We start from the raw sequence: 24,643 nt of genomic DNA on the forward strand, positions 1-24,643 counted from the left end.
TTCCCGTTTTTCTTGCCTTCCCGGTCACTTTTCCTACTATTTTTTTTTTTTCGTACGAACACGTCGGAGCCCTGGCGGAATGCAACAGTGAAAGAATCATGTCGATCTGTTGACCCGTTCCCGAGCCTTAGCCGCGATTTATTGCCGCCTACAATCGCACTACCAGAATGTGTGCGTTCTGTAACGATGAGTTGTTGGACAGATTAGAAAGAAGCTTGCATGACCGTGCCGTTCCCGAGCAGGAGAAAATAGCTGAAGAATAACTAACTCAGGTATGGAAAACCGAATACCTACAACCTGAATGAAGTATTAAGTAGCACTGCATAAGAGGTAAAATACCTAAAATAATAACTGGTGTGTATTCTGTGCATAACGCGTGAATAATGACATCAGGTATGGCAATACCTAAATAATAATCGGCGATTTTCCCATACAAATAGCGATTTTTCCATAATTGAATAATACCTCAAGCAGTCCTCAACACCAAACCAATAACTCATTGAGGTATTGTATCAATACCTATAAAATACCAAAATAAGTAATTTTCAATACCTGGATAACCGACTAATACCTTGTCTTGGTATGATACCTGACTATGGTATTCTCCAGTTTTGTGTCAGTTATTCATTCCTGCTCGGGTTGCCGCAGTTAAAAGTTTATTACTGCATCCAGAAAACGTGCCAACCATTATGTCCCGACTACGAGTACTATTTGGGAATCCTGAGGTCATCGTCGAGACAATGATCAAGCGTATCCGTGCCATGCCGCCTCCGAAAACAGATAGGATGGGGAGCATCATCGATTTCGGGGTCGCATTGCAAAACTTATGTTCAACCATTGAGGCATGCCAAATGAAGGAATACCTGTATAATGTTGCGTTGCTGCACGAGTTTACCGGACTGCTTCCGGCTGCTATGAAGATGAATTGGGCGCTACACCGGCAAACTATGCAGTCAGTAACCCTGAAGGACTTCAGTAGTTGGGTCGGAAATCTTGTTGAGGCATTGAGTAAAGTCACCGGACCGGCAGAGAGCAGTAGACACTCCTCACAGGAAAAACGCCGGTATAAAGAAGAAGCCTATGTTCACACTCACGCAGATCCATCGCCTGAGCATGAGAGCAAACCTTGTGTCGTTTGTGGTGGACCATGTATTTCGATTGCAGAGTGTAAAGAATTTCTGGGAATGAATCTTCAAAGCCGCTGGACCCTAATTAAGCTCAACAAAATATGCCGAAAATGCTCAAATAGGCACTTTTCTGCCTGCGAAGTGAACAAAGTTTGCAACAAAAATGGATGTACGTATCTACACCATCCACTCCTGCATGATGAATCCAGACACCGTTCGGCAAGACAGGTCTCGAACCAACCTACGACGATCATGCATACTGGAGTCGGCTCATCGAATAATGTTGAGCACAGCAACTCACATTACTGCTGCCTGGGATCTGTGTTACTAAAATACGTGAGGGTGATATTATACGGGCGAGAAGTAACCATCGAAACATTCGCCTTTATCGATGAAGGATCTTCATGTACATTGATAGAGCACGGTTTATGGGAAGCGCTCCGCATGACAGGAACAGCACATCCGTTATGTATCAGCTGGACCGAAGGCCATAACAGGTACGAAAAAGATTCTATAATCTGCGCTGTGGAAATATCCGGTGTTCAAGGGCAGACAAAGACGAGAAGTGTTATGAAGGAAGTTCATACCGTAAAAAGTCTGCAACTTCCGATGCAGTCGGTCTACACTGCTGATTTGACTGAGCATTACAAACATTTGGTCGGTGTACCGATCGATTCATACCGTAACGTTAGACCACGAATACTAATCGGTATGGACAACATACATTTGGTGCAACTCATGGACTGCAGAGAAGGAGGAAAGTATCAGCCAGTTGCCGCCGAAACTCCGCTAGGATGGGTGGTGTATGGTCCATGTTCTACGGATGAAAAGAAGGCAGCGAAAGTCGAGCACAGTTTCCACATCTGCGAATGTGAAACACTCCATAACGTAGTGAAAGACTATTTTTTGTTTGATAGCATTGGTATACAAGCTACAAAGCCATTGCTATCGAAGGCGGACGATCGAGCTTTGGAATTACTTCAAACGAGCACCAAACTGAGGGACAATAAATACGAAACTAGTTTATTGTGGAAATATGACGACTTCACACTGCCAGACAGTCGGCCAATGGCACTCAAGCGTTATGAATGTCTGGAAAGGCGTATGACGCGTGAACCGGAATTTGCAGCCGCTATGGATGCCAAACTTCGCGATTATGTAGAAAAAGGGTACATTCGCGAGTTTACAGAAGCAGAAGAGAGAGCCACCTATTCTCGAGTATGGTATCTACCCATATTTCCAGTCTATAACGCCAATAAGCCAGGAAAGCTCCGTATCGTATGGGATGCAGCTGCTGTAGCACGCGGGTCATCCTTGAATTCATTTCTCTTAAAGGGTCCAGATCAAGTAGCTTCGTTGGTTGCTGTATTACAACGTTTCCGTGTATTGCGTGTTGGCATTTCCGCCGAAATACGAGAAATGTTTCTCCAAGTAGCGATGAATCAATAGGACCAACAATGTCAGAGGTTTTTCTCGAAAACCGGGTTGCGTAAGGATGAACCATCTGTCTTCGTTGTTCAGGTCATGACTTTCGGTGCAACCTGCTCACCTAGTAGCGCGCAATTTGTAAAAAAAACTCAAATGCCCAACGATTTGTAGATCAGTTTCCGAAGGTCGTGGAAGTGATCGTCGAAGACCATTATGTGGATGATCTACTCTGCAGCGTAGAAACAGAAGAAGAAGCACTGGATTTGATCCGACAGATTCGGTTCATTCATGGGCAAGCTGGATTCGAGATACGGGGTTGGATGTCAAACTCAACTGTAGTCACCGAAGCGCTCAAAGATAGCCCTGCCATTGATAAAAAACCTCAACGTGGAAGCAAGACTAGCAACAGAAAAGGTACTAGGGTTGTGGTGGGATACGGCTTCAGATATGTTCACATTTCGGTTATCGATCAAGCACGACCAAAAACTATTGTCTGGAACAAAAGTACCCACAAAAAGAGAAGTATTAAAAACGCTGATGACCGTGTTCGATCCGTTGGGATTCCTCGGAAATCTTCTGATGTTCCTCAAGATTCTTCTTCAAGAGATATGGCGAAGTGGTTTTCAGTGGGACCAACAGATTGGCGATGAGCAGTTCGAAAAATGGCGAAGGTGGCTGAAGGAACTTTCAAAGGTTGAATTGGTTACTATACCAAGATGTTACCGACTGCTGACCTCACCGGACGCCACCAACACGATCCAACTTCATATTTTCGTTGATGCCAGTATTGATGGATATGCAGCAGTAGCGTACTTTCGATTCGAAGAAAAAGGCAAGATTGAATGCTACCTAATAACTTCGAAGACTCGTGTGGCTCCGATAAAATTTGTTTGCATCCCTCGGTTGGAACTGCAAGCAGCAGTCATCGGCGCTCGGTTGGCTAGAAGTATTGCAGAAACCCATAAGCTACAAATCAAGGAACGGTATTTCTGGAAAGATTCTAAGAATGTTCTGATTTGATTGGCATCGGATCATCGTAGAATTACTAAATTTGTTGGATTTCGCGTTGGTGAGATATTAGAAACAACCGACGTTTCAGAGTGGAACTGGCTGAGATCACGTGAAAATGTAGCGGATGAGGGTACCAAGTGGCAAAAAGCGCCAGACCTCGCACCTTCCAGTCGCTGGTTCTGTGGACCTGATTTCTTGTGGAAGCCAATTCAGGAGTGGCCTGGGAAGCCATCTGATCCATACGTGACTGAACAGGAACTTCAACGGACGATGAACCATCACTCCGTAGTAGAGAACGTGGTCAACTTTGAGGACTTTTCCGTGGCGACTTGTGCGGCGCATCGTTTTTATTCAACGTTTTCCAACTAATATCCGAAGAAAACAAAAGGGGCTAGCAAGGTTGACGGGTGCAATAACTCAAGATGAACTACTTGCGGCGGAGGGATACATCTTTCGGCGTGCTCAACTTGCTTATTATGTAAATGAAATTCGAATCCTGGAATTGGCCTCGCATTCAGACAGTATCGGTGAATATACACTGCCAAAAAGTAGCAGTTTGTACAGTATGTCGCCAAGTGTTGACGAGAACGGAATCATCAGAATGAGCGGACGGACGAGAACATGTAAGTACATTGGGCCGTGCGTGTGATGCGACCATGCCTAGGCGAGTCCACCCTAGAAATGGGAGGCCACCGGCTTACTGGTGGACCGACGCGATTGCGGACCTGCGCCGCACCTGCCTACGGGCTAGGCGGCGGATGCAGCGAGCACGATCAGAGGAAGAACGAAACGAACGGCGGGTGGTGTTCTCCGCTGCAAAAGCCGCGCTTAAGACCGAGATAAGAGCAAGCAAAAAGGCCTGCTTTGAGGGTCTCTGTCAGAGTGCCAATACGAACCCGTGGGGTGACGCCTACAGGATCGTTATGGCCAAGACGAGAGGTGTGATGGCTCCTACAGAGCAATCTCCAGAGATGTTGGAGGGGATCATTGGAGGACTTTTTCCGCGTCATGATCCTAGTCCTTGGCCTCCTTTCGTAGGACAGCCGGGGGCTGGGGCTGGCGATGAGGAGAGGGTCACCGATGTGGAACTTGCGGGGATAGCTAAGTCCCTTAGCGTAGGTAAGGCCCCAGGTCCGGACGGAGTTCCGAACCTAGCCTTAAAAGTAGCTATTGCAGAGGCTCCCGAGATGTTCAGGTCTGCTATGCAGAAATGCCTGGACGAGGGAGTTTTCCCAGAAGCTTGGAAGAGGCAGAGCCTGGTACTATTGCCAAAGGCGGGGAAACCACCCGGAGACCCGTCGGCATATAGACCAATATGCTTGATTGACACGGCGGGGAAGGTGCTCGGAAAGATCATCCTCAATAGAATGTTGCGGTTCACCGAGGGCGAAAATGGTCTTTCGAGTAACCAGTACGGCTTCCGGAAGGGGAGGTCCACCGTAGACGCTATCTTGTCGGTTACAAAAACCGCCGAGAAAGCACTCGAGCCTAAGAGGAGGGGAATTCGCTTTTGCGCGGTAGTGACTCTGGATGTAAGGAATGCGTTTAATAGCGCCAGCTGGTCTGCTATTGCCGATGCGCTCTTGCGTCTGGGGATACCGGAGTACCTGTACAAGATTCTCGGAAGTTACTTTCAGAATCGTGTACTAGTCTACGACACGGAGGTGGGTCGGAAGTGCTTTCACATAACCTCAGGAGTCCCGCAAGGTTCCATCCTGGGTCCGGTGTTATGGAATGTCATGTACGACGAGGTGTTGAGGTTAGAGTATCCAGTGGGAGTGGTGATTGTCGGATTTGCCGACGACATTACGCTCGAAGTCTACGGTGAAACGATCGAGGAGGTAAAGTTGACTACCAACCACTCGATCAAGGTTGTGGAGGCGTGGATGCGGTCCAGGAAACTGGAGCTGGCTCACCACAAGACAGAGGTGACGGTTGTTAACAACCTGAAGTCGGAGCAGCAGACGGAGATCAGTGTAGGAGACTGTACTATCCTGTCGAAGCGCTCTGTCAAACACTTGGGCGTGATGATCGACGATAAGCTTACCTTCGGTAGCCACGTCGATTATGCCTGTAAAAGAGCCTCCACAGCTATTGCGGCACTGTCCCGGATGATGTCCAATAGCTCTGCGGTGTACGCCAGTAAGCGCAAGCTTCTGGCTAGTGTTGCTACATCCATACTAAGGTATGGCGGCCCGGCGTGGGGCACCGCGCTAAGTACTAAATGCTACCGACAGAAGCTGGAAAGTACTTACAGGCTTATGTGCCTGAGGGTTGCGAGCGCGTACCGTACCGTGTCACACGACGCTCTCTGCGTCATTACTGGTATGGTGCCTATCAGCATTCTTATCAGTGAGGACATGGAGTGCTTCGAAATGCGCGTCACAAGAGGCATACGCAGGACTGTCAGGATGGCATCTATGGTCAAATGGCAGCGCGCGTGGGACAGTTCCACCAAAGGAAGGTGGACCTATAGGTTGATACCGAGGGTAGATAGTTGGATTAATAGGCGCCATGGGGAAGTCACATTCCACCTGACACAGGTCCTTACAGGTCATGGTTGCTTCCGACAGTATCTACACCGTTTCGGGCATGCGGATTCTCCCGAATGCCCAGTGTGCAATGGTTTAGAGGAAACGGCGGAACACGTTTTGTTCGTGTGCCCGCGTTTTCGCACAATGCGTGACCGCATGCTTGCCACATGCGGGGAGGACACAACTCCGGACAACTTGGTCCAGAGGATGTGTAGGGATGAGTTTGGCTGGAACGCCGTTTCAACGGCTATTACCCACATCGTCTGGGAGCTACAGAGGAGGTGGCGCGTGGACTCGGAGAATGGCTAGTCCAGATGCAGTACAAGAGGTGGCCCAGGGGTTCGAAGTCGGCTTCGTAGGTCATACCGGTGCCCTGCGGTCGAGATCGACCCTTACAACGATTAAGTGGCCGCGGAGAGGAAGTCCCGGTAGTGGTGCTGTCGTGGCGTCGGTCTACTGGGTTGGATCCGAGCCCGCGGTTGGAAGGGGGTCCCCGGCAAGGGTCGGGATAGGTGAGATCCTGCTGTCTGCAACCTACGGGTGCATCTGATAGGGCCTGAAGGGTAGTGATACCCTTCCTTACGGGCAGGTCAGATCGGGTTGCACGTGGGCATCAGTTCTTGATGTCCGCTCAGCAGTAGGGCGCGGGCGGGGTTGACCCTGCCCGCCTTCCGAGGACAAAGGGAGTGGCGAGGACCACTCGGGAAACTGGCTAAGCGCCAGCATGCTACCGTGATGGACTCTCCAAAGCAAGTCATCGATGTTCGTTGCTGCAGGCTACGCAGCTAACCTTGTGGGTGCGATGTGCACTAGCCCCTCTCTGAAGCAATACCTTCTTGGTGGTTCCGGAGAGACGTAGGGTTTGGCGACCATAGGAATGGTTTAGTGGGTACGAGGAGAGAGTAGTCCTGGATTTTACTTTTGTTGTAGAAGACGGCCTGTCAGACCGACACTACCCTAACCTTCTGTTAGGGTGTCTGTTGAGCAGATTATCCCCCTATGGTTTAGAAGGAAAAAAAAATACATTGGGCCGCATGCATCAAGTCCGATTATTCTGCGCAGAGAGCATTACGTCACACAACTTGTGGTAAAGTATGAACACGAGAAATACCACCACTGTAATAGTGAAACAGTAGTTAATGAACTACGCCAACGGTTTGTGATTTCAAGACTTCGCAGAATGTGCAGCAAGGTTCGCAAGGACTGTCAAACATGTAAAAATAGAAGCGCATTGCCCAGGCCTCCAGCCATGGCTGATCTACCAGTTGCAAGACTGGAAGCATATTCTCCTCCTTTCTCACATGTGGGAATCAGTGGCGTAGCCAGAAATTTGCTCTGGGAGGGGTTTTCGATGTTCAATAATACCTTTTTTATTTGACACTAACATTTCTTAAACATATACAATGAATTTGAGCCGTAGGTTAAAAATAGCGGCGCAGCCGAAAATTATTTTCATCACAAAGCGTTTTATACTGGAAATTTGTTGGGCTGTAAAACGGTGAGTCGATAAGGAGAGCGTCCAATATAGCTCTGGTCCTCACAAGTTCCTACCTCATGCTTCCACGGGTCAAGCGATGACAAAGACCGCCAGCTAAGAGTTGTGTGCTTAGCTGGTAGTGCAGCCTGGGCACTGTTGTCCTTCTGACTTCAGCTAGATTGAGGAGGTACGATCCGAGTGTCTGTTCACCAAGGAGGTGCGGCTCAAACAGCGTCTGTTCTGGCATCCAGCGGCTGAGTAAGAAACGCTGCACCACGCCCAGCTAGATCCAAGGGTGTAGCCCCATCAGCGCGGTCGTCCCAGTGTTGGTTGGGACGTTAAACAGAACTAGCACGATGGCCCTCCGGCGAGACAGGAGTGTTGGCGTAGGCCCAATAAGCCACCCGTAAAAATCCCCATTGCGAATAGCGTAGGAGAAAATACGACCCGATACAATCGGCAAAGACCCACGCGACGAAATAAGGACTACGATTGGAAACTTGGAACATGGAATTGCAAGTCACTAGGTTTCGCAGGATGTGACAGGATAATCTACGACGAACTACATCCCCGCAACTTCGACATCGTGGCGTTGCAGGAACTTTGTTGGACTGGACAGAAAGTGTGGAAAAGCGGGCATCGAGCGGCTACCTTCTACCAAAGCTGTGGCACCACCAATGAACTGGGAACAGGATTTATAGTGTTGGGCAAGATGCGACAACGTGTGATCGGGTGGCAGCCGATCAACGCAAGCATGTGCATGTTGAGAGTTAAGGGCCGTTTCTTCAACTACAGCATCATCAACGTCCACTGCCCACACGAAGGGAGACCTGATGACGAGAAAGAAGCGTTTTACGCGCAGTTAGAGCAAACATACGATGGTTGCTTGCCGCGTGACGTGAAAATCGTTGTCGGCGACAGGAACGTGCAGGTAGGAAGGGAGGAAATGTACAGACCGGTAATCGGGCGAAACAGCCTGCACGCCGTATCGAATGATAACGGCCAGCGATGCGTAAACTTTGCAGCCTCCCGTGGTATGGTAGTCCGAAGCACCTTCTTCCCCCGCAAAGATATCCACAAAGCCACCTGGAGATCACCCGACCATCAAACAGAAAACTAAATCGACCACGTTCTAATCGACGGTAAATTCTTCTCAGATATAACCAACGTCCGCACATACCGCAGTGCGAATATAGATTCGGATCACTACTTAGTCGCTGTATGCATGCGCTTAAAACTTTCGACAGTTATCACCACGCGTCGAAGTCGAACGCCGCGGCTCAACATCGAGCAACTTCGTAACGTAGAAGTGGCTCAAGACTACGCGCAGCAGTTAGCAGTGGCCCTACCAACGGAAGAGCAGCTTGGCGCAGCTACACTTGAAGATGGCTGGAGGGACATCCGATCCGCCATAGGTAGTACCTCGGCTACAGCACTAGGCTTCGCGACTCCGAATCACAGAAACGACTGGTACGACGGCGAATGTGAACAGTTGAAAAACGAGAAGAATGCAGCATGGGCGAGAATGCTGCAACACCGTACGAGAGCGAATGAGGCACGTTACAAACAGGCGCGGAACAGGCAGAACTCAGTCTTCCGGATGAAGAAGCGCCAGCAGGAAGAACGAGATCGCGAAGCGATGGAAGAGCTGTACCGCGCTAAGGACACACGAAAGTTCTACGAGAAGCTGAACCGCTCGCGCAGAGGCTTTGTGCCACAAGCCGACATGTGCCGAGATAATCACGGGAATATTCTCACGAGCGAGCGTGAGGTGGTCGAGAGGTGGCGGCAGCATTACGATGAGCACCTCAATGGCGACGTTGAGGCGAAGTACCGAAGGTGGCGTGGTAACAGATCTAGGAGTATGTGCACAGGACGAAAGACTCCCTGCCCCTGACCTTCAAGAGATTGAGGAGGAGGTTGGCCGGTTGAAAAACAACAAAGCCGCTGGAGCAGATTAACTTCCAAGCGAGCTTCTAAAATACCGTGGAGAAGCACTGGTGAGAGCACTACACTGGGTCATTACCAAGATTTGGGAGGAGGAAGTATTACCGGAGGAATGGATGGAAGGTATCGTGTGTCCCATCTACAAAAAGGGCGACAAGTTGGATTGCGGGAACTACCGCGCGATCACACTACTGAGCGCTGCCTACAAGATACTCTCTCAAATTTTATGCCGCCGTCTATCACCGATTGCAAGAGAGTTCGTGGGGCAATATCAGGCTGGATTTATGGGTGAACGCGCTACAACGGACCAGATGTTCGCCATCCGCCAGGTTTTGCAGAAATGCCGCGAATACAACGTGCCCACACATCACTTGTTCATCGATTTAAAATCGGCGTATGATACAATCGATCGAGAACAGCTATGGCAGATTATGCACGAATACGGATTTCCGGATAAACTGATACGGTTGATCAAGGCGACGATGGATCGAGTGATGTGCGTAGTTCGAGTATCAGGGACACTCTCGAGTCCCTTCGAATCTCGCAGAGGGTTACGGCAAGGTGATGGTCTTTCGTGCTTGCTGTTCAACATTGCTTTGGAGGGTGTAATAAGAAGAGCGGGGATAAACACGAGTGGGACGATTTTCACGAGGTCCGTTCAGCTGCTTGGTTTCGCCGATGATATTGATATTATTGCTCGTAAATTTGAGACGATGGCGGAAACGTACATCCGACTAAAGAGTGAAGCCAGGCGAATCGGATTAGTCATTAATGTGTCAAAGACAAAGTACATGATGGCAAAGGGCTCCAGGGAGGAATCACCGCGCCCGCCACCCCGAATTCATATCGACGGTGATGAAATCGAGGCGGTTGAAGAATTCGTGTACTTGGGCTCACTGGTGACCGACGACAAGGACACTAGCAGAGAAATTCAGAGGCGCATTGTGGCAGGAAATCGTGCCTACTTTGGACTCCGCAGAACTCTACGATCGAATAAAGTTCGCCGTAACACGAAGTTAACCATCTACAAAACGTTGATTAGACCGGTCGTCCTCTATGGGCACGAAACATGGACCCTACGTGCAGAGGACCAACGCGCCCTTGGAGTTTTCGAATGGAAGGTGTTGCGTACCATCTACGGCGGAGTGCAGATGGAAGACGGGACTTGGAGAAGGCGAATGAACCACGAGCTGCATCAGCTGCTGAGAGAACCAACCATCGTCCATACCGCGAAAATCGGGAGGCTACGGTGGGCGGGTAACGTCATCAGGATGTCGGATAGCAACCTGACTAAAATGGTTCTCGAGAGTCATCCGACCGGTACAAGAAGACGTGGAGCGCAGCGAGTTAGGTGGATCGACCAAGTGGAGGACGATCTGCGGACCCTACGCAGAGTGCGGAACTGGAGACAAACAGCCATGGACCGAGTGGAATGGAGGCGGCTACTATGTACAGCAGAGGCCACCCCGGCCTTAGCCTAAGGTAAGGTAAGTACTGGAAATTTGTTCCAGAAATTTTGGCTCTGGGGGAAGTTTTAACCCTAAAGACCCCCTCCCCCCCCCGTGGCTTCGCCAGTGGTGGGAATTGACTATTTCGGTCCCCTGCAAGTAGTCGTTGGGCGTCGCGTCGAAAAAAGATGGGGCGTTTTGCTGACATGCTTGGTGGTGCGAGCAATTCATATAGAGATAGCCCATACTCTTAATACCAGTTCTTGCATAATGGCTTTGAGAAACTTTATGGCAAGACGTGGAACTCCTGTGTGCATCTATAGTGATAGAGGCACAAATTTTATAGGTGCCAACAGGGAACTCAAATACGCGATTAAGGGTATCGACCAAGAGAAGTTAGGTAATGTGTTCGTTGCGAGCCACGTGCAATGGTCATTCAACCCTCCTAGCTCCCCACACATGGGCGGAAGCTGGGAGCGTTTAATACAATCAGTGAAGAAGGTATTCAGACACATGCAGTTCCCACGAAATCCTTCTGATGAAGTCCTACGAACTACCTTACTAGAAATTGAAAATATCGTCAATTCAAGACCACTGACTTATCTCCCTATCGACAACGAATCTGAGCCTGCCTTGACACCTTACCATTTTTTGATTGGAACATCAAGCGGGGCCAAACCACTAATTCCCTTTGACGACCATCCAGCAACGCTTAAGAATAGTTGGAGAACCACCGACAAATATGCGAATCATTTTTGGAACAGATGAATCCAAGAATATTTACCCACCATCTGTCGTCGAACAAAATGGCATCAACCGGTGAAGCCGATACAAGTTGGTGATATCGTGGTAATTGTAGATGACGAACTCCCTCGGAACTTTTGGCCTAAAGGACGGGTTATAAGTGTAAATGCAAGTTGTGGACAAGTCCGAAGCGCAACAGTACAAACATCGCATGGAGTGTACCAAAGACCAGCAGTCAAACTGGCTGTTTTGGATGTCGGAATCAACGGAAGTAAGCAGGAGCAGGAGTCCAGCGTACTGAGGGGGAGTGTTACGCCAACTCATGGCAACACTTCCGTCAACACAGAAACACCCAGTTTCGAAAGCGGTCCGTCACCTACGAGTCAAATTGATAGATCGAGAATATTGATATGCGAATGAAGTGAACTACATATCTCAAACGTGCAAGTCATAAAATTATAGTATTTTTAGAGTTATAAGTTATAGGGTAATTTGCCAATTATTGCACGGTTAAGGACAAGGCCAAAGTATTTTGTATTTTTCAGATACAGTTCTGAAAATTTTACATCGGTTTGGTGCTTGAATATTCGTTTAATAACCAAAGAATGCATTGTATAAGAAGTTTATGCGTAAATTAAATTTTTGACTGAATAAAAAATGATTTATTAACAGAGCTTCAAAACCCAATTATTGCACACTGTCATAACCTGCAAATCCTATTGTTGCACACCCATTATCCAATTATTGCACAGTTGCTGTTGATTCATCCAATTGTTGCACCTTCTTACCAATTATTGAACAGTTAAACGAATAAAAGTTTCCGATCCTATTTTAGTAATGTGAAAGGTTTAGAAGCAAAGGGGTTGTAGTGACGAACGATACGAGGCTTAAAGTTTTCAACATTTTTCCATCACATCAAATTGTCACTTACATCCTTTGGCACCTATTTCCATAATAATTGAGTGATCATTCAACATTTCTTAGATTCGATTTATTCTCTGTTATTTCAACTATATGTGATACAAAATACTTCAAAATTGACATTATTGCTCGGTATTTTCATCCCCAAACTTCATACGTTTTCGAGACGTTTTCCGTGGATTGGATTTCACCGATTTGCGATTCAGTTGAGCCAATCTCTTCGATACCTCTTTGAGATGTAGATCTGCTTCACGTTCCTTTCTTTTCTGCTCTTTCAAATTCTGGCGCTCTTGTTTCTTTTGTTCTTTCAAATTCTTCTTAATGGCACGTTCTTTAAGCTTCGACTCTTTTTCAAGGGTAAGACGCTGCTTCTCTGCTTCTTTTTCCTCCAACTCCCTCAAGCGTTCCGAAGACGTGAGAACAAAGTGTCGTTTACTTTTGTAGTTTCGTTTAACATTTTTACGTTTTGGTGTTGGAGGAAGTTTGAAAAATGTTGAAATACTGGTTCTGCGGTTGGGTTTCTCATTATCAACTATTTCTTTCAGTACACCTTTTTGGGATACTGTTGTCGACTCAAACGAATCTACAGGTTGTACAATCACGACATTTACATCACTTTGTTCCGGCGTAGAAGAACATTGAGGAATTGGCTCAACTTCGTAAGTGATAACAGAGGCTTCGAAGGTACTCCAGTCGTCGACTGTTTCAATTGGAACGCAAGTTGGAGAGATGTGGCGGTGCACGATGTCCTCGGTAGGGATACTGACCACTGCATTTCCAAGGCCCGGTACCGCATCGTCCAATGCAGGAGATGGTAGGTCTCTCAATGGCTCTGCTGGTTCAGGAGCCTCGTACGCTAGAACGTTGTCATGGTGATCCACATCGAATTCAGAAAGAATTGATTTGTAGATGTACAGAAGAGCTTTCTCTGATGCATCTGTAACAGTTGATTCATTTTCGCCAAATACGATTTGATTGGAGTAGCATTCACCAGTTTGAGGGCTCCTTTAATTTTAGCCAAATCAATGGGTACAGTTTCACTTAGTGCTAGATCATTTTGCTCCGTACAGCTGCTACAATCTTGTGTACCGTTGGAAAGACATCGAGCGTAATCAATAGCATCGGCGTCGAATGGATACAGTCCGCTCTTACGAAATCCAGATCGTACGGTGGACGGTGAAATACATTCATTAATCGCTGCTTTCAGTACTCCTGGAAACTCGTCTATGGTAAATAGCTTATCCTTATTCCGCCAGTTCCAATCTTCGACGCAACGGCTCCAGCTGTTTTTAACGGTTTGAAGATAGCAACATCCGCTGGTTGCATTATATGCGTGGCATTAGGATAAAGCGCGATAAGGATAATACCAAGGCTGGCACAAAGCTCTGCTACCTCATATCCCGTATGCGATGAGTGGCCATCAACAAAGTAAATCACAGGAAATGGAACATTCCGGCGTACAAGAGAAGGGTGTAAAACATTCTGTATGTAGGCAACGAAATTTTCGCTGTCCATCCACCCTTTGTCGGACTTTCCAATTCCCCAGTCAGAATCAAAATTCATTATGAGCTGCTTGGGCAATCGCTTGTATGGCAAAATAGTATCCGGCGGGAACATGTATCCGTCAGCATCAAATGTAAACAGCACTGTTACATTCTTCTTGGGATCAGCCTGCTGAACCAAGTAGACGTTACGGTTTCCCTTTGATGCGAGAACAGCTTTTGTGACGGGATCGAACGGAAAACCGGTTTCGTCACCGTTAAGAATACGCCGCGGATCTGTTAGAACATCCTCCAATCCGTTTGCGCGCAGATACTGCATGATCTTTTGAAACCAAGAACGTATGTCCGGTTCAGAAACAGTTGCACTTGCCATAGTGAAGTTTTCCGGTTTTCGAATACAGAGCTGATTGTGTCGGCCAAGGAACAGTTGCAGCCACTTGTATCCTGAAATATACCCATAAATGACGTTATCAATACTAAAATTGAAAGATAGTGATTTACCTGGTTTGTTATTCTTGAACGGTGTTTTGCGGGGATTATCGTCGAGAAAAGCTTTTACTCGGGACACGACAGCATGCTTCGTGCAAGGAAAACCACGGCGTTCCATTTCTTGGATTCTTTTTACCAATTTAATTTCCTCCTGCAGGGTAAGCACAGTCTGTGGACCCCTCCGAAGTTTTTTTGTCCACTTCGAACCAATACGAAACTTAATTGTTGATTTCGGTACTCTGAAGCAGCTGGAAGCCTGCCCTAGTGTCATTGCCTTCGTTTTTACCGCAGCTATGCTTTGTTGCAAGGCGCCTTCCGTATATTTTTTACGGATTCTCGACGGCGGGCGGCGGGGCAGAATGTTCAGGATCGGGAGCCGGCAAAGTATAGTTCTAAAATTGAAGTTATGTGATGTTTGGTATTCAAATAGGTATAAGCAACATTCACGTTACCTGTGTATCCATTATGCAGGTCGAAATCCAGTAAAAATCCGTGTTATCTGGAAGGCAAATTCCAAGGCAGCTTCCCAAGCAAAGTTTTCTCTGACGAATGATAAACAAACACTCCGCCGGCGGAGCTGTCAGACTACTACGCACGGTAAAAAAAGTGTGGTTATGGTTTGTGCAATAAAATAGGAACGACGATTTTTTTTTTTGAGCCAATTATTGTACGGGGGATTAAAATAACTATTATTTGCAAAATAATCATATTATGATTGAAAAATAACTGAAAGTAAATGCATTTGTTGTACTGCAAATCACTAATACGGCTAAAACAACTACAATGTCGAATAAAAGCTTATTTTGAAATGTGAAATTTTAAACATTTCAGCTAAGCAGGCTGGTGTTTTTTAGCCTTTGTACATCAACTTATTAAAATCGCATTAAAGAACCTTTTAATATGATTTTATTAAAAAATAAAGTGTTGGAACTACTACATAAATGATCAATAATTGCATTAAAACATTATTCTACGTTCGGTATTTCCCGTGTATTCCTTAATTGGCATAAATATACACGGTGTGCAACAATTGGGTGGTGTGCAATATTTGGCAAATTAACCTAGGCAACGAAATTTTCGCTGTCCATCCACCCTTTGTCGGACTTTCCAATTCCCCAGTCAGAATCAAAATTCATTATGAGCTGCTTGGGCAATCGCTTGTATGGCAAAATAGTATCCGGCGGGAACATGTATCCGTCAGCATCAAATGTAAACAGCACTGTTACATTCTTCTTGGGATCAGCCTGCTGAACCAAGTAGACGTTACGGTTTCCCTTTGATGCGAGAACAGCTTTTGTGACGGGATCGAACGGAAAACCGGTTTCGTCACCGTTAAGAATACGCCGCGGATCTGTTAGAACATCCTCCAATCCGTTTGCGCGCAGATACTGCATGATCTTTTGAAACCAAGAACGTATGTCCGGTTCAGAAACAGTTGCACTTGCCATAGTGACGTTTTCCGGTTTTCGAATACAGAGCTGATTGTGTCGGCCAAGGAACAGTTGCAGCCACTTGTATCCTGAAATATACCCATAAATGACGTTATCAATACTAAAATTGAAAGATAGTGATTTACCTGGTTTGTTATTCTTGAACGGTGTTTTGCGGGGATTATCGTCGAGAAAAGCTTTTACTCGGAACACGACAGCATGCTTCGTGCAAGGAAAACCACGGCGTTCCATTTCTTGGATTCTTTTTACCAATTTAATTTCCTCCTGCAGGGTAAGCACAGTCTGTGGACCCCTCCGAAGTTTTTTCGTCCACTTCGAACCAATACGAAACTTAATTGTTGATTTCGGTACTCTGAAGCAGCTGGAAGCCTGCCCTAGTGTCATTGCCTTCGTTTTTACCGCAGCTATGCTTTGTTGCAAGGCGCCTTCCGTATATTTTTTACGGATTCTCGACGGCGGGCGGCGGGGCAGAATGTTCAGGATCGGGAGCCGGCAAAGTATAGTTCTAAAATTGAAGTTATGTGATGTTTGGTATTCAAATAGGTATAAGCAACATTCACGTTACCTGTGTATCCATTATGCAGGTCGAAATCCAGTAAAAATCCGTGTTATCTGGAAGGCAAATTCCAAGGCAGCTTCCCAAGCAAAGTTTTCTCTGACGAATGATAAACAAACACTCCGCCGGCGGAGCTGTCAGACTACTACGCACGGTAAAAAAAGTGTGGTTATGGTTTGTGCAATAAAATAGGAACGACGATTTTTTTTTTGAGCCAATTATTGTACGGGGGATTAAAATAACTATTATTTGCAAAATAATCTGTTGAGAACCACTGAACAATCTCTCAACTCTCGCCGCTCTGCTTGCTCGCCGATAGCATTTCAATATGCGATCGGTTGATGCACAAAAGCAGACATTAGTTTTAGAAGTTCTGTAACCTTCATTGTGTATACGTGTCGCGTCATAGTCATGTAATCTTTTATGTAAATAAAGTTACGTTTTTAATTTGTTTCGTTTACACCTGGAGTTATCATTACACTATCATGTGTCTCGGCCACCCAGAACTCCAGGTTGTAACAGTGGCGACGAGAAACCCGTGCGTGCAGTGAGGAATCGCGACGCGTTTGTTTTACCGCGGAGGAGAAGATGGACGGCACAATGAACTTCGTGAGGAGTGATCAAGTTCAGCTCCAGCATCCAGCATCATTGGCTGGTTAAGATCCGCATCAGCATCAAGTGAGTCAGCGACTACATCCGCCGGTTCTTGAATCAGCACACAAGAACCAACACGCATCATCATCAATCCCGTCTTTTTCGTCAAGTCAACCCGCGAACATTCAACCTCATCAGCACCACCATAACTATCAACTGGCGGCTGGATTCAATGGGCCATTCAGCAGTACGCCATTGTGTCATGCGCAGCCAACAGTGGTACAACAAACACCACTGCCACTTTCGACCGTCCAGTTTCCACCCGGTCAGAAGCAGTCGGAACAGTCCCTCCAGCAGATGCGAGAAGCCAGTGAAAGGTTCTTCGAAAGTATGCAACAACTGCTGCAGCTTCAGTATCAACATACTATGGAATCAATAAATCAGCAATTCCATCTGTTCTCGCTGTATTGGAGTACCCGGCAACAACCACACAATTCCCAACCGCATCCAAATGTCGTCGATACTACGGCGGCAATAAACGAACAGCATCAGCAACAGTCTTCAATGGACCAGCTGTGTGTTCCCACGCCGACGACGCGGACGACGACTCAGTGTGATCAACAGCAGCAGCACAAAAGAGGACCGATATTTCCTCTTGCCGTTGCCGTACCTACACCCGGCGGTAGCAGTGAAATTGGATTTGAATACGCTTTGCAGAGCACGCAGGCAGCAGAGGTGTTCAATTCATGCGAGATCAGATCACTTCGGGAGGTGCTAATTAAATTCAATCAACATCAAGCAGTCAGCACCAAAAGCGTTGTTGAGTCCATCGTTAATTTGTTTCATCAGTCAGATCTGAAATTTGTCCAACATTTTCTTGATCGGAATGGACATCGGATGGATTCAACAAGTGGACGTGCATCGGTATACAGCGATATCTTCGAGTGGATAGTCAACCATGGTGGAACCAGGAGCTCCGATGATCGAACAGCAACTCTCGTCAACATGATCATCGACCACGCTATCTACACTGTCCACCATCATTGATCTTCCCACGTCCGAAGACCGCTGCTATGGAAACACCGTCAACGATTCAGCGGGGGAGATGTTGAGAACCACTGAACAATCTCTCAACTCTCGCCGCTCTGCTTGCTCGCCGATAGCATTTCAATATGCGATCGGTTGATGCACAAAAGCAGACATTAGTTTTAGAAGTTCTGTAACCGTCATTGTGTATACGTGTCGCGTCATAGTCATGTAATCTTTTATGTAAATAAAGTTACGTTTTTAATGTGTTTCGTTTACACCTGGAGTTATCATTACACTATCATGTGTCTCGGCCACCCAGAACTCCAGGTTGTAACATAATCATATTATGATTGAAAAATAACTGAAAGTAAATGCATTTGTTGTACTGCAAATCACTAATACGGCTAAAACAACTACAATGTCGAATAAAAGCTTATTTTGAAATGTGAAATTTTAAACATTTCAGCTAAGCAGGCTGGTGTTTTTTAGCCTTTGTACATCAACTTATTAAAATCGCATTAAAGAACCTTTTAATATGATTTTATTAAAAAATAAAGTGTTGGAACTACTACATAAATGATCGAAAATTGCATTAAAACATTATTCTACGTTCGGTATTTCCCGTGTATTCCTTAATTGGTATAAATATACACGGTGTGCAACAATTGGGTGGTGTGCAATAATTGGCAAATTACCCTATTTTTGCTTAATAATTGAATTTATTTTCCTATCTAAAGTGAGATTTCAATATGTGAATTATAAAAAAAGTTGAATTCAACTTATTTTTTGTAGGTTTTACAAAATTATTAGTTCGGTGATAGCTAGCGCGATTATTCTTTAAAAAAAACTAAAATTGCATTGATTGAGGTAAAATAGTTATGACCATCTAGTTACAAGTTACTAAATTCTACTTATTATCCTAGATTGTGTAGAGGGTGTTCAATTGAATTCGACAGGCTGAATTTAAACCTACTATGGAAAATACTAAACGTAAGATAACCTCAAAAAATCTACTATGTATCCATCTAATACTATTGAATTTTTTAGGGAAATTATAACTCTCTCTCAAAAACCAATAAAACGAGTGTTAAATTTCCGGAAGCAACATATTGTTACTAGTTCTAGTAACACCTTCCAAGCAACTATCAATGTCTTTCAGGTAAAAATTATAAAGCAAGGGACTTAGACATGAGCCTTGGAGTAGACCCATGTAGCTAATTCTGGAAGTTGTCAGTTGTCCGAGATTGAAGCTCACTATTGTGCAGTTTTTCTGACAATATTCCTATGGAAACTGAATCAAAGGCGCCCTTAATATCCAAGAAGACTGAAGCCAGTTGCTCCTTTTCCGCAAAGGCCAGTTGAATATCTGTTGAAAGCAACGCTAGACAATCGTTTGTTCCTTTGCCCTTGCGAAACCCGAACTGTGTATTTGAAAGCAAGCTATTCGATTCAACCCAATGGTCGAGTCGCGATAGGATCATTTTTTACAACAATTTCCTTAAACATGATAACATAGCAATTGAGCGGTATGAATTATGATCAGACGCTGGTTTACCAGGCTTTTGAATAACTATTACTTTGACCTGTCTCCATTCTAGCGGAACAATGTTGTTCTCCATGAATGAGTTGCACAGATCCAGTAGTCGTCTTTTCGCAATATCTGGGAGATTCTTAAGAAGATTGAACTTGATCATATCGCGTCCCGGAGCGGAATTGTTTGATGAAAGAAGAGCCATAGAAAGTTCCAGCATAGTGAAGGGTCTGTCCAGAGAACCGTCTCTTGGGGATGTTTCCCAAGAAATCGGTTGTGCTGGGACTGAGTCTGGGCAGACCTTTTTCGCGAAGCTGAATATCCAACGGTTGGATTATTCGTCACTCTCATTAGAAGAAGAGCGGTTTCGCATGTTGCGAGCCACTCTCCAAAGCGTTGTCACTGAAGTTTCTCTTGAGAGACCCTCAATGAAGTGTCGCCAATAACTACGCTTCTTCGCTTTCAGCAGGTTTCTCAGCTGTCTTTCGAGCTTTGCGTACTCTTGATAAAGATCTGAGGTACCGTGCCTACGAAAAGTTTTGAAAGCATCAGATTTTTTAAGATACAACTGGGTGCAATCATCATCCCAGCCTAGTGTGGCTGGTCTTCTTTTGAAGGTTGCACTTGGAACACGTCGTTTTTGTGATTCTAATGCACTCTTATATATCAGTTCAGACAGGAATCGATACTCATCCAAAGGTGGGAGGGGATTGAATGATTCGATGCCAAAAGATACCGCTTCTGCATACTTTTGCCAATCGATATTCCTTGTGAGGTCAAAAGGAACCTGAATTGGATGGTCTGACCTTTCACTATGTTTGACGGTGGTTATAATGGATAAGTGATCACTACCATGAGGATCCTCGATTACCTTCCACAAGCAATTGAATGATAGTGAACTTGACCCCAGTGATAGGTCGAGACGACTTTCTTTGCCGTCAGATGCAATACGTGTCACTTCACCTGTATTTAAAATGTTCAAATTGAAATCGTCGCACAAATCATAGAAAATGGCCGCTCTGTTATCGTCATATGGTTCGCCCCACCCTGTACCATGTGCGTTCATATCACCCAGAATTAAAACTGGATGGGATAGTGCAGAAACTGCATTCCAAAGATGACGGCGGTTAATTGAAATTCTTGGAGGAATGTTAACGGAAGGTACGCAAAGTTCTTTACCCTTTACGTTTATTTGGCAAGCGACGATTTCTACGCCAGGATGAGTCGCGATTGGAGTTCTATAAAATGAGTAAGTCTTTATGATCCCCAAAAGAACTCCCCCATAATGATCATCTCTATTCTGGCGTATAATGTTAAAATCGTGGAAGTTGAGTTCATCTTCAGAAGAAAGCCATGTTTCACAAAGGGCAAATATATCACAATCAGAGTTGTGAATCAAAAACTTAAACAGGTCTAATTTAGGTTTTAGACTATGACAGTTCCACTGTAGCACAGTGATCATATCTTGTACCTCACTTGATGAATTATCCATCGAAAGATATGATCGCAGCAAGGAGGGGCCATGATTGTGTCAGATTCCGAAGATATTCTTCTACTGTAGGTATAAACATATCAATAATGCCTCTAAATGTTTCTGGAAGGCTGAGGGCATCATATAAGCGATCCACGAGAACCCTTAAAGTAAACAGTCCTCGCTTGGGTCTAGGAGGCTTGCTTGAACTGCGAGGAACTTTGGTAGCTTTTTTCTTGCTACCTTGTCGATTATTTCTCTTTGAAGTGTATTTAACAGGCGGAGACGGGGGTGACAGGTTCTTGCTACAACATGGATCTGAAGCTAAAGGAACCTGATTCTTCGGAGTTTTTAAGTTAACCCCGTCTCCTTTGACATTAGGCAAACTTTTGAGGGAAGACTTCAAAAAGACCTTTCGGCGCAATCCCGGGGAAGATGGTGACTTCCTTTTTCCAGGTGCGTGTACCTTCGAAAGAGATCCACCCTCATCAGTTTCGCCATCGTCCTGATCATCGGAAGACAACTCCTGATAGGGATTTTCAACTGGGACAGCTGATTCAGACACGGAATCTGGTGTTTTAAAAGATTTCACCATCTCCACATAGGTCTGCTTGGAGCGCCTTACAATAGGGCGACTCTCATTTCGAATGCGTCTTTTGTAAGCCGGGCAAACTTGCAAGTCGTGTGGATCTCCGCCACGGTAGCTACAGTTTTCCGCTTCCTGTGTGCAAGAGTCCTCCAAATGAGCTTGGTTGCATTTACCACAACGGGGCTTGTTGTCGCAAAAGCTATCACTGTGACCAAACTGCTTGCATTTGGTACAATTAAAAACCTAAAGCCTAAAAAGATGCACTGGGTAAAAACCACCATCGATTACAACAAATTCTGGGAGGACGGAACCTGGGAAAGTCACTCGAAAAAACGCTGAAGGCGAGTACACCTTTTTATTTCCTTCCATGGAAGCCTTAGATAAGCGTTTACAGTCTAGGATAGCCACATCAGGAATTGACCTATTTTTGAATCGACCAAAGCCGGTCTTGATGTCCTCACATGTCAGCATTTCGTCGAGGATCTTCCCCTCCACCTCCACTTCTCGTGCTGGCACATAGACCACGTATGCAACAGTAAACGCTTCGTGTTGAGCAATTTCATTTGCTGCTTTGTAGCTAGGTGCGGTAACACTGTAACGTTTTGACGATTTTCATCTTTTTAAGTAAAATAAAACATGAATACAGTTCGATAAACTTGGATAAATATGTTTTTTTTTCAATATTTAAGATTTCTAATTCAAAGTTCGTTTCTTTAAATTATTACTATTTTAGTTTATTTGTAGCTTTTGACGTTTTTATCTTTTTTAAGTAAAATTGGATTCGTTGAATTTGTCTTTGAGTTAGAACCGTTTCATTTAGTAGAGATTATCCGTTTCATGTAAGGTTTGTGTCTAGGCTAAGTTAATGACGATTCATGTTGTGTATCTAATAGGACTTTTTTCGATGGCGTAAAATAGTTTTGCGGCTATGTGCGATTGAATTTGGCGCACTTGTATATAATAGTTTGTAGATTAAATAGACGACTGCTTCAATAGCAGGAAATTTACTTGACTAGAGGTTTCAACTGACTCCATCACTTTATAGTTGAGTCGGCTGGAGAACAGAAGCGAGCTTCGGCGACCTTCTGCCAGTTTTAAGTTTTGTTAAGGTGTGTAGTGTTTTGTAGTATTGTAAATTTGTTAAGTAGTGCCGTTTGAAGTGAATTTAACATTAATTGTCTTTGCTTTTCGTTCTTCTTCTTCTTCTTCTTGGCGTAACGTCCTCACTGGGACAAAGCCTGCTTCTCAGCTTAGTGTTCTATGAGCACTTCCACAGTTATTAACTGAGAGCTTCCTCTGCCAATGGATACAGTCCGCTCTTACGAAATCCAGATCGTACGGTGGACGGTGAAATACATTCATTAATCGCTGCTTTCAGTACTCCTGGAAACTCGTCTATGGTAAATAGCTTATCCTTATTCCGCCAGTTCCAATCTTCGACGCAACGGCTCCAGCTGTTTTTAACGGTTTGAAGATAGCAACATCCGCTGGTTGCATTATATGCGTGGCATTAGGATAAAGCGCGATAAGGATAATACCAAGGCTGGCACAAAGCTCTGCTACCTCATATCCCGTATGCGATGAGTGGCCATCAACAAAGTAAATCACAGGAAATGGAACATTCCGGCGTACAAGAGAAGGGTGTAAATGTTGGTGTTACGTCACAGGCGCTAGCACACTGAACACAAGTATAGAGAGTAAAATGTCATACCTACCTTTGTAATACTTTGACTTGTTTCGATTTGTCATAACCCTTTTGTATACGCCGATAATAAAACACGTTTCGTTAAGAGTAAACCGATTTCCGTATTTCCTACGCGTTCGAAAGTTCCCTGCGGTCGGAATCTCTGCTCTGGTCATTCCCTGTACCGACAGGTTATTGGCCCAGTTTCGGGAATTGCGGAATCGTTTCGGTTCGGCGGTGAAAATCGCGGATTTCGTGCGGTTGTTGTGTGTCGTCGCTGGCTGGTGCAAAGGCGGTGAGGTGTGGACTTGTCACCCCCGGAAAGTTGCTGGATGTGAGCGGGATGGCGGATCTTGGAAAGTTTTCCATAGTCAAGCTCGGGAACAGCAACTACGGAACATGGAAGTTCCAAATGGAAATGTTCCTCACCAGGGAGGAGCTTTGGCACACGGTGGACGAAGTAAAGCCGGAACCGGAGACGGATGCTTGGCGGAAGGCGGACAAAAAGGCCAGAGCTACGATCGGGCTATGTATCGAGCAGAGCCAGTACCCTCTTATCAAAGACTGCACGACGGCGAGAGCGGTATGGGATGCGCTTAAAGCGTATCACGAAAAATCAACAATAACATCCCAGCTGTCATTGTTGATCCGACTTTGCGACTCAAAGCTCGGCGAATCCGGTGATGTGGAGCGGCATCTACTGGAGATGGACACTCTGTTCGACAAGCTCGAAAATGCTGGCCTGGATTTGGAGGAAAAGCTGAAAATCGCCATGGTACTGCGAAGCATGCCAGAGTCGTACCATTTTCTAGCATCGGCTTTGGAGGCTCGGCCGGACGATGATATCACCATGGAGTTGGTTCGATCGAAGCTGATGGATGAGTATCACAAGAGGCTGGAGCGGTGCGGTAAGTCGTCGTCGAAGGAACAGGTGCTGAAGACACAGAAAGCGAGCACCGAAAAAGTCTGCTTTTTCTGTAAGAAACCTGGCCACTTCAAACGTGACTGCAGGAAGTGGCAGGCTCAGGTGAATGCTGACGATTGCGAACCATCTGGGAGCAAACCGGCTGGTAAGAAATACCCGGCGAAGGCGAAGGCAAAACAGGCGAC

General features: G+C 45.6%; 2 protein-coding genes across 5 annotated transcripts; both read right to left on the reverse strand.

Annotated features, from left to right (window-relative positions):
* Positions 1-13,861: 13,861 nt before the first annotated feature.
* LOC134291243 (uncharacterized) lies at positions 13,862-15,368 on the reverse strand. 2 transcript variants are annotated; one of them, XM_062858744.1, is made up of 2 exons: positions 15,081-15,368; positions 13,862-15,020 (listed from the first exon to the last, which is right to left on the reverse strand). In XM_062858744.1, the coding sequence occupies exon 2, from the start codon at positions 14,897-14,899 to the stop codon at positions 13,862-13,864; it is 1,038 nt and encodes a 345-aa protein (XP_062714728.1). In that variant the 5' UTR covers positions 14,900-15,020; positions 15,081-15,368. The 2 variants fall into 2 exon arrangements, with proteins under 2 accessions (XP_062714728.1, XP_062714729.1); XM_062858745.1 differs by having other exon boundaries at positions 13,862-14,583; positions 14,641-15,368.
* Positions 15,369-15,593: 225 nt separating this feature from the next.
* LOC134291242 (uncharacterized) lies at positions 15,594-23,470 on the reverse strand. Of its 3 annotated transcripts, none has more exons than XR_009998992.1 (2): positions 16,645-23,470; positions 15,594-16,584 (listed from the first exon to the last, which is right to left on the reverse strand). XR_009998992.1 is itself a non-coding variant. In XM_062858743.1 (2 exons), the coding sequence occupies exons 1-2, from the start codon at positions 16,461-16,463 to the stop codon at positions 15,690-15,692; spliced, it is 717 nt and encodes a 238-aa protein (XP_062714727.1). In that variant the 5' UTR covers positions 16,464-17,305; the 3' UTR covers positions 15,594-15,689. The 3 variants fall into 3 exon arrangements, 1 of the variants encoding a protein (XP_062714727.1); XR_009998991.1 differs by having other exon boundaries at positions 15,594-16,147; positions 16,205-23,470; XM_062858743.1 differs by having other exon boundaries at positions 15,594-16,147; positions 16,205-17,305.
* Between the last annotated feature and the right edge of the window lie 1,173 nt (positions 23,471-24,643).

The sequence above is a fragment of the Aedes albopictus genome, chromosome 3 (genome assembly GCF_035046485.1).
Source record: "Aedes albopictus strain Foshan chromosome 3, AalbF5, whole genome shotgun sequence".
NCBI classification, from domain to species: Eukaryota; Metazoa; Arthropoda; class Insecta; order Diptera; family Culicidae; genus Aedes; species Aedes albopictus.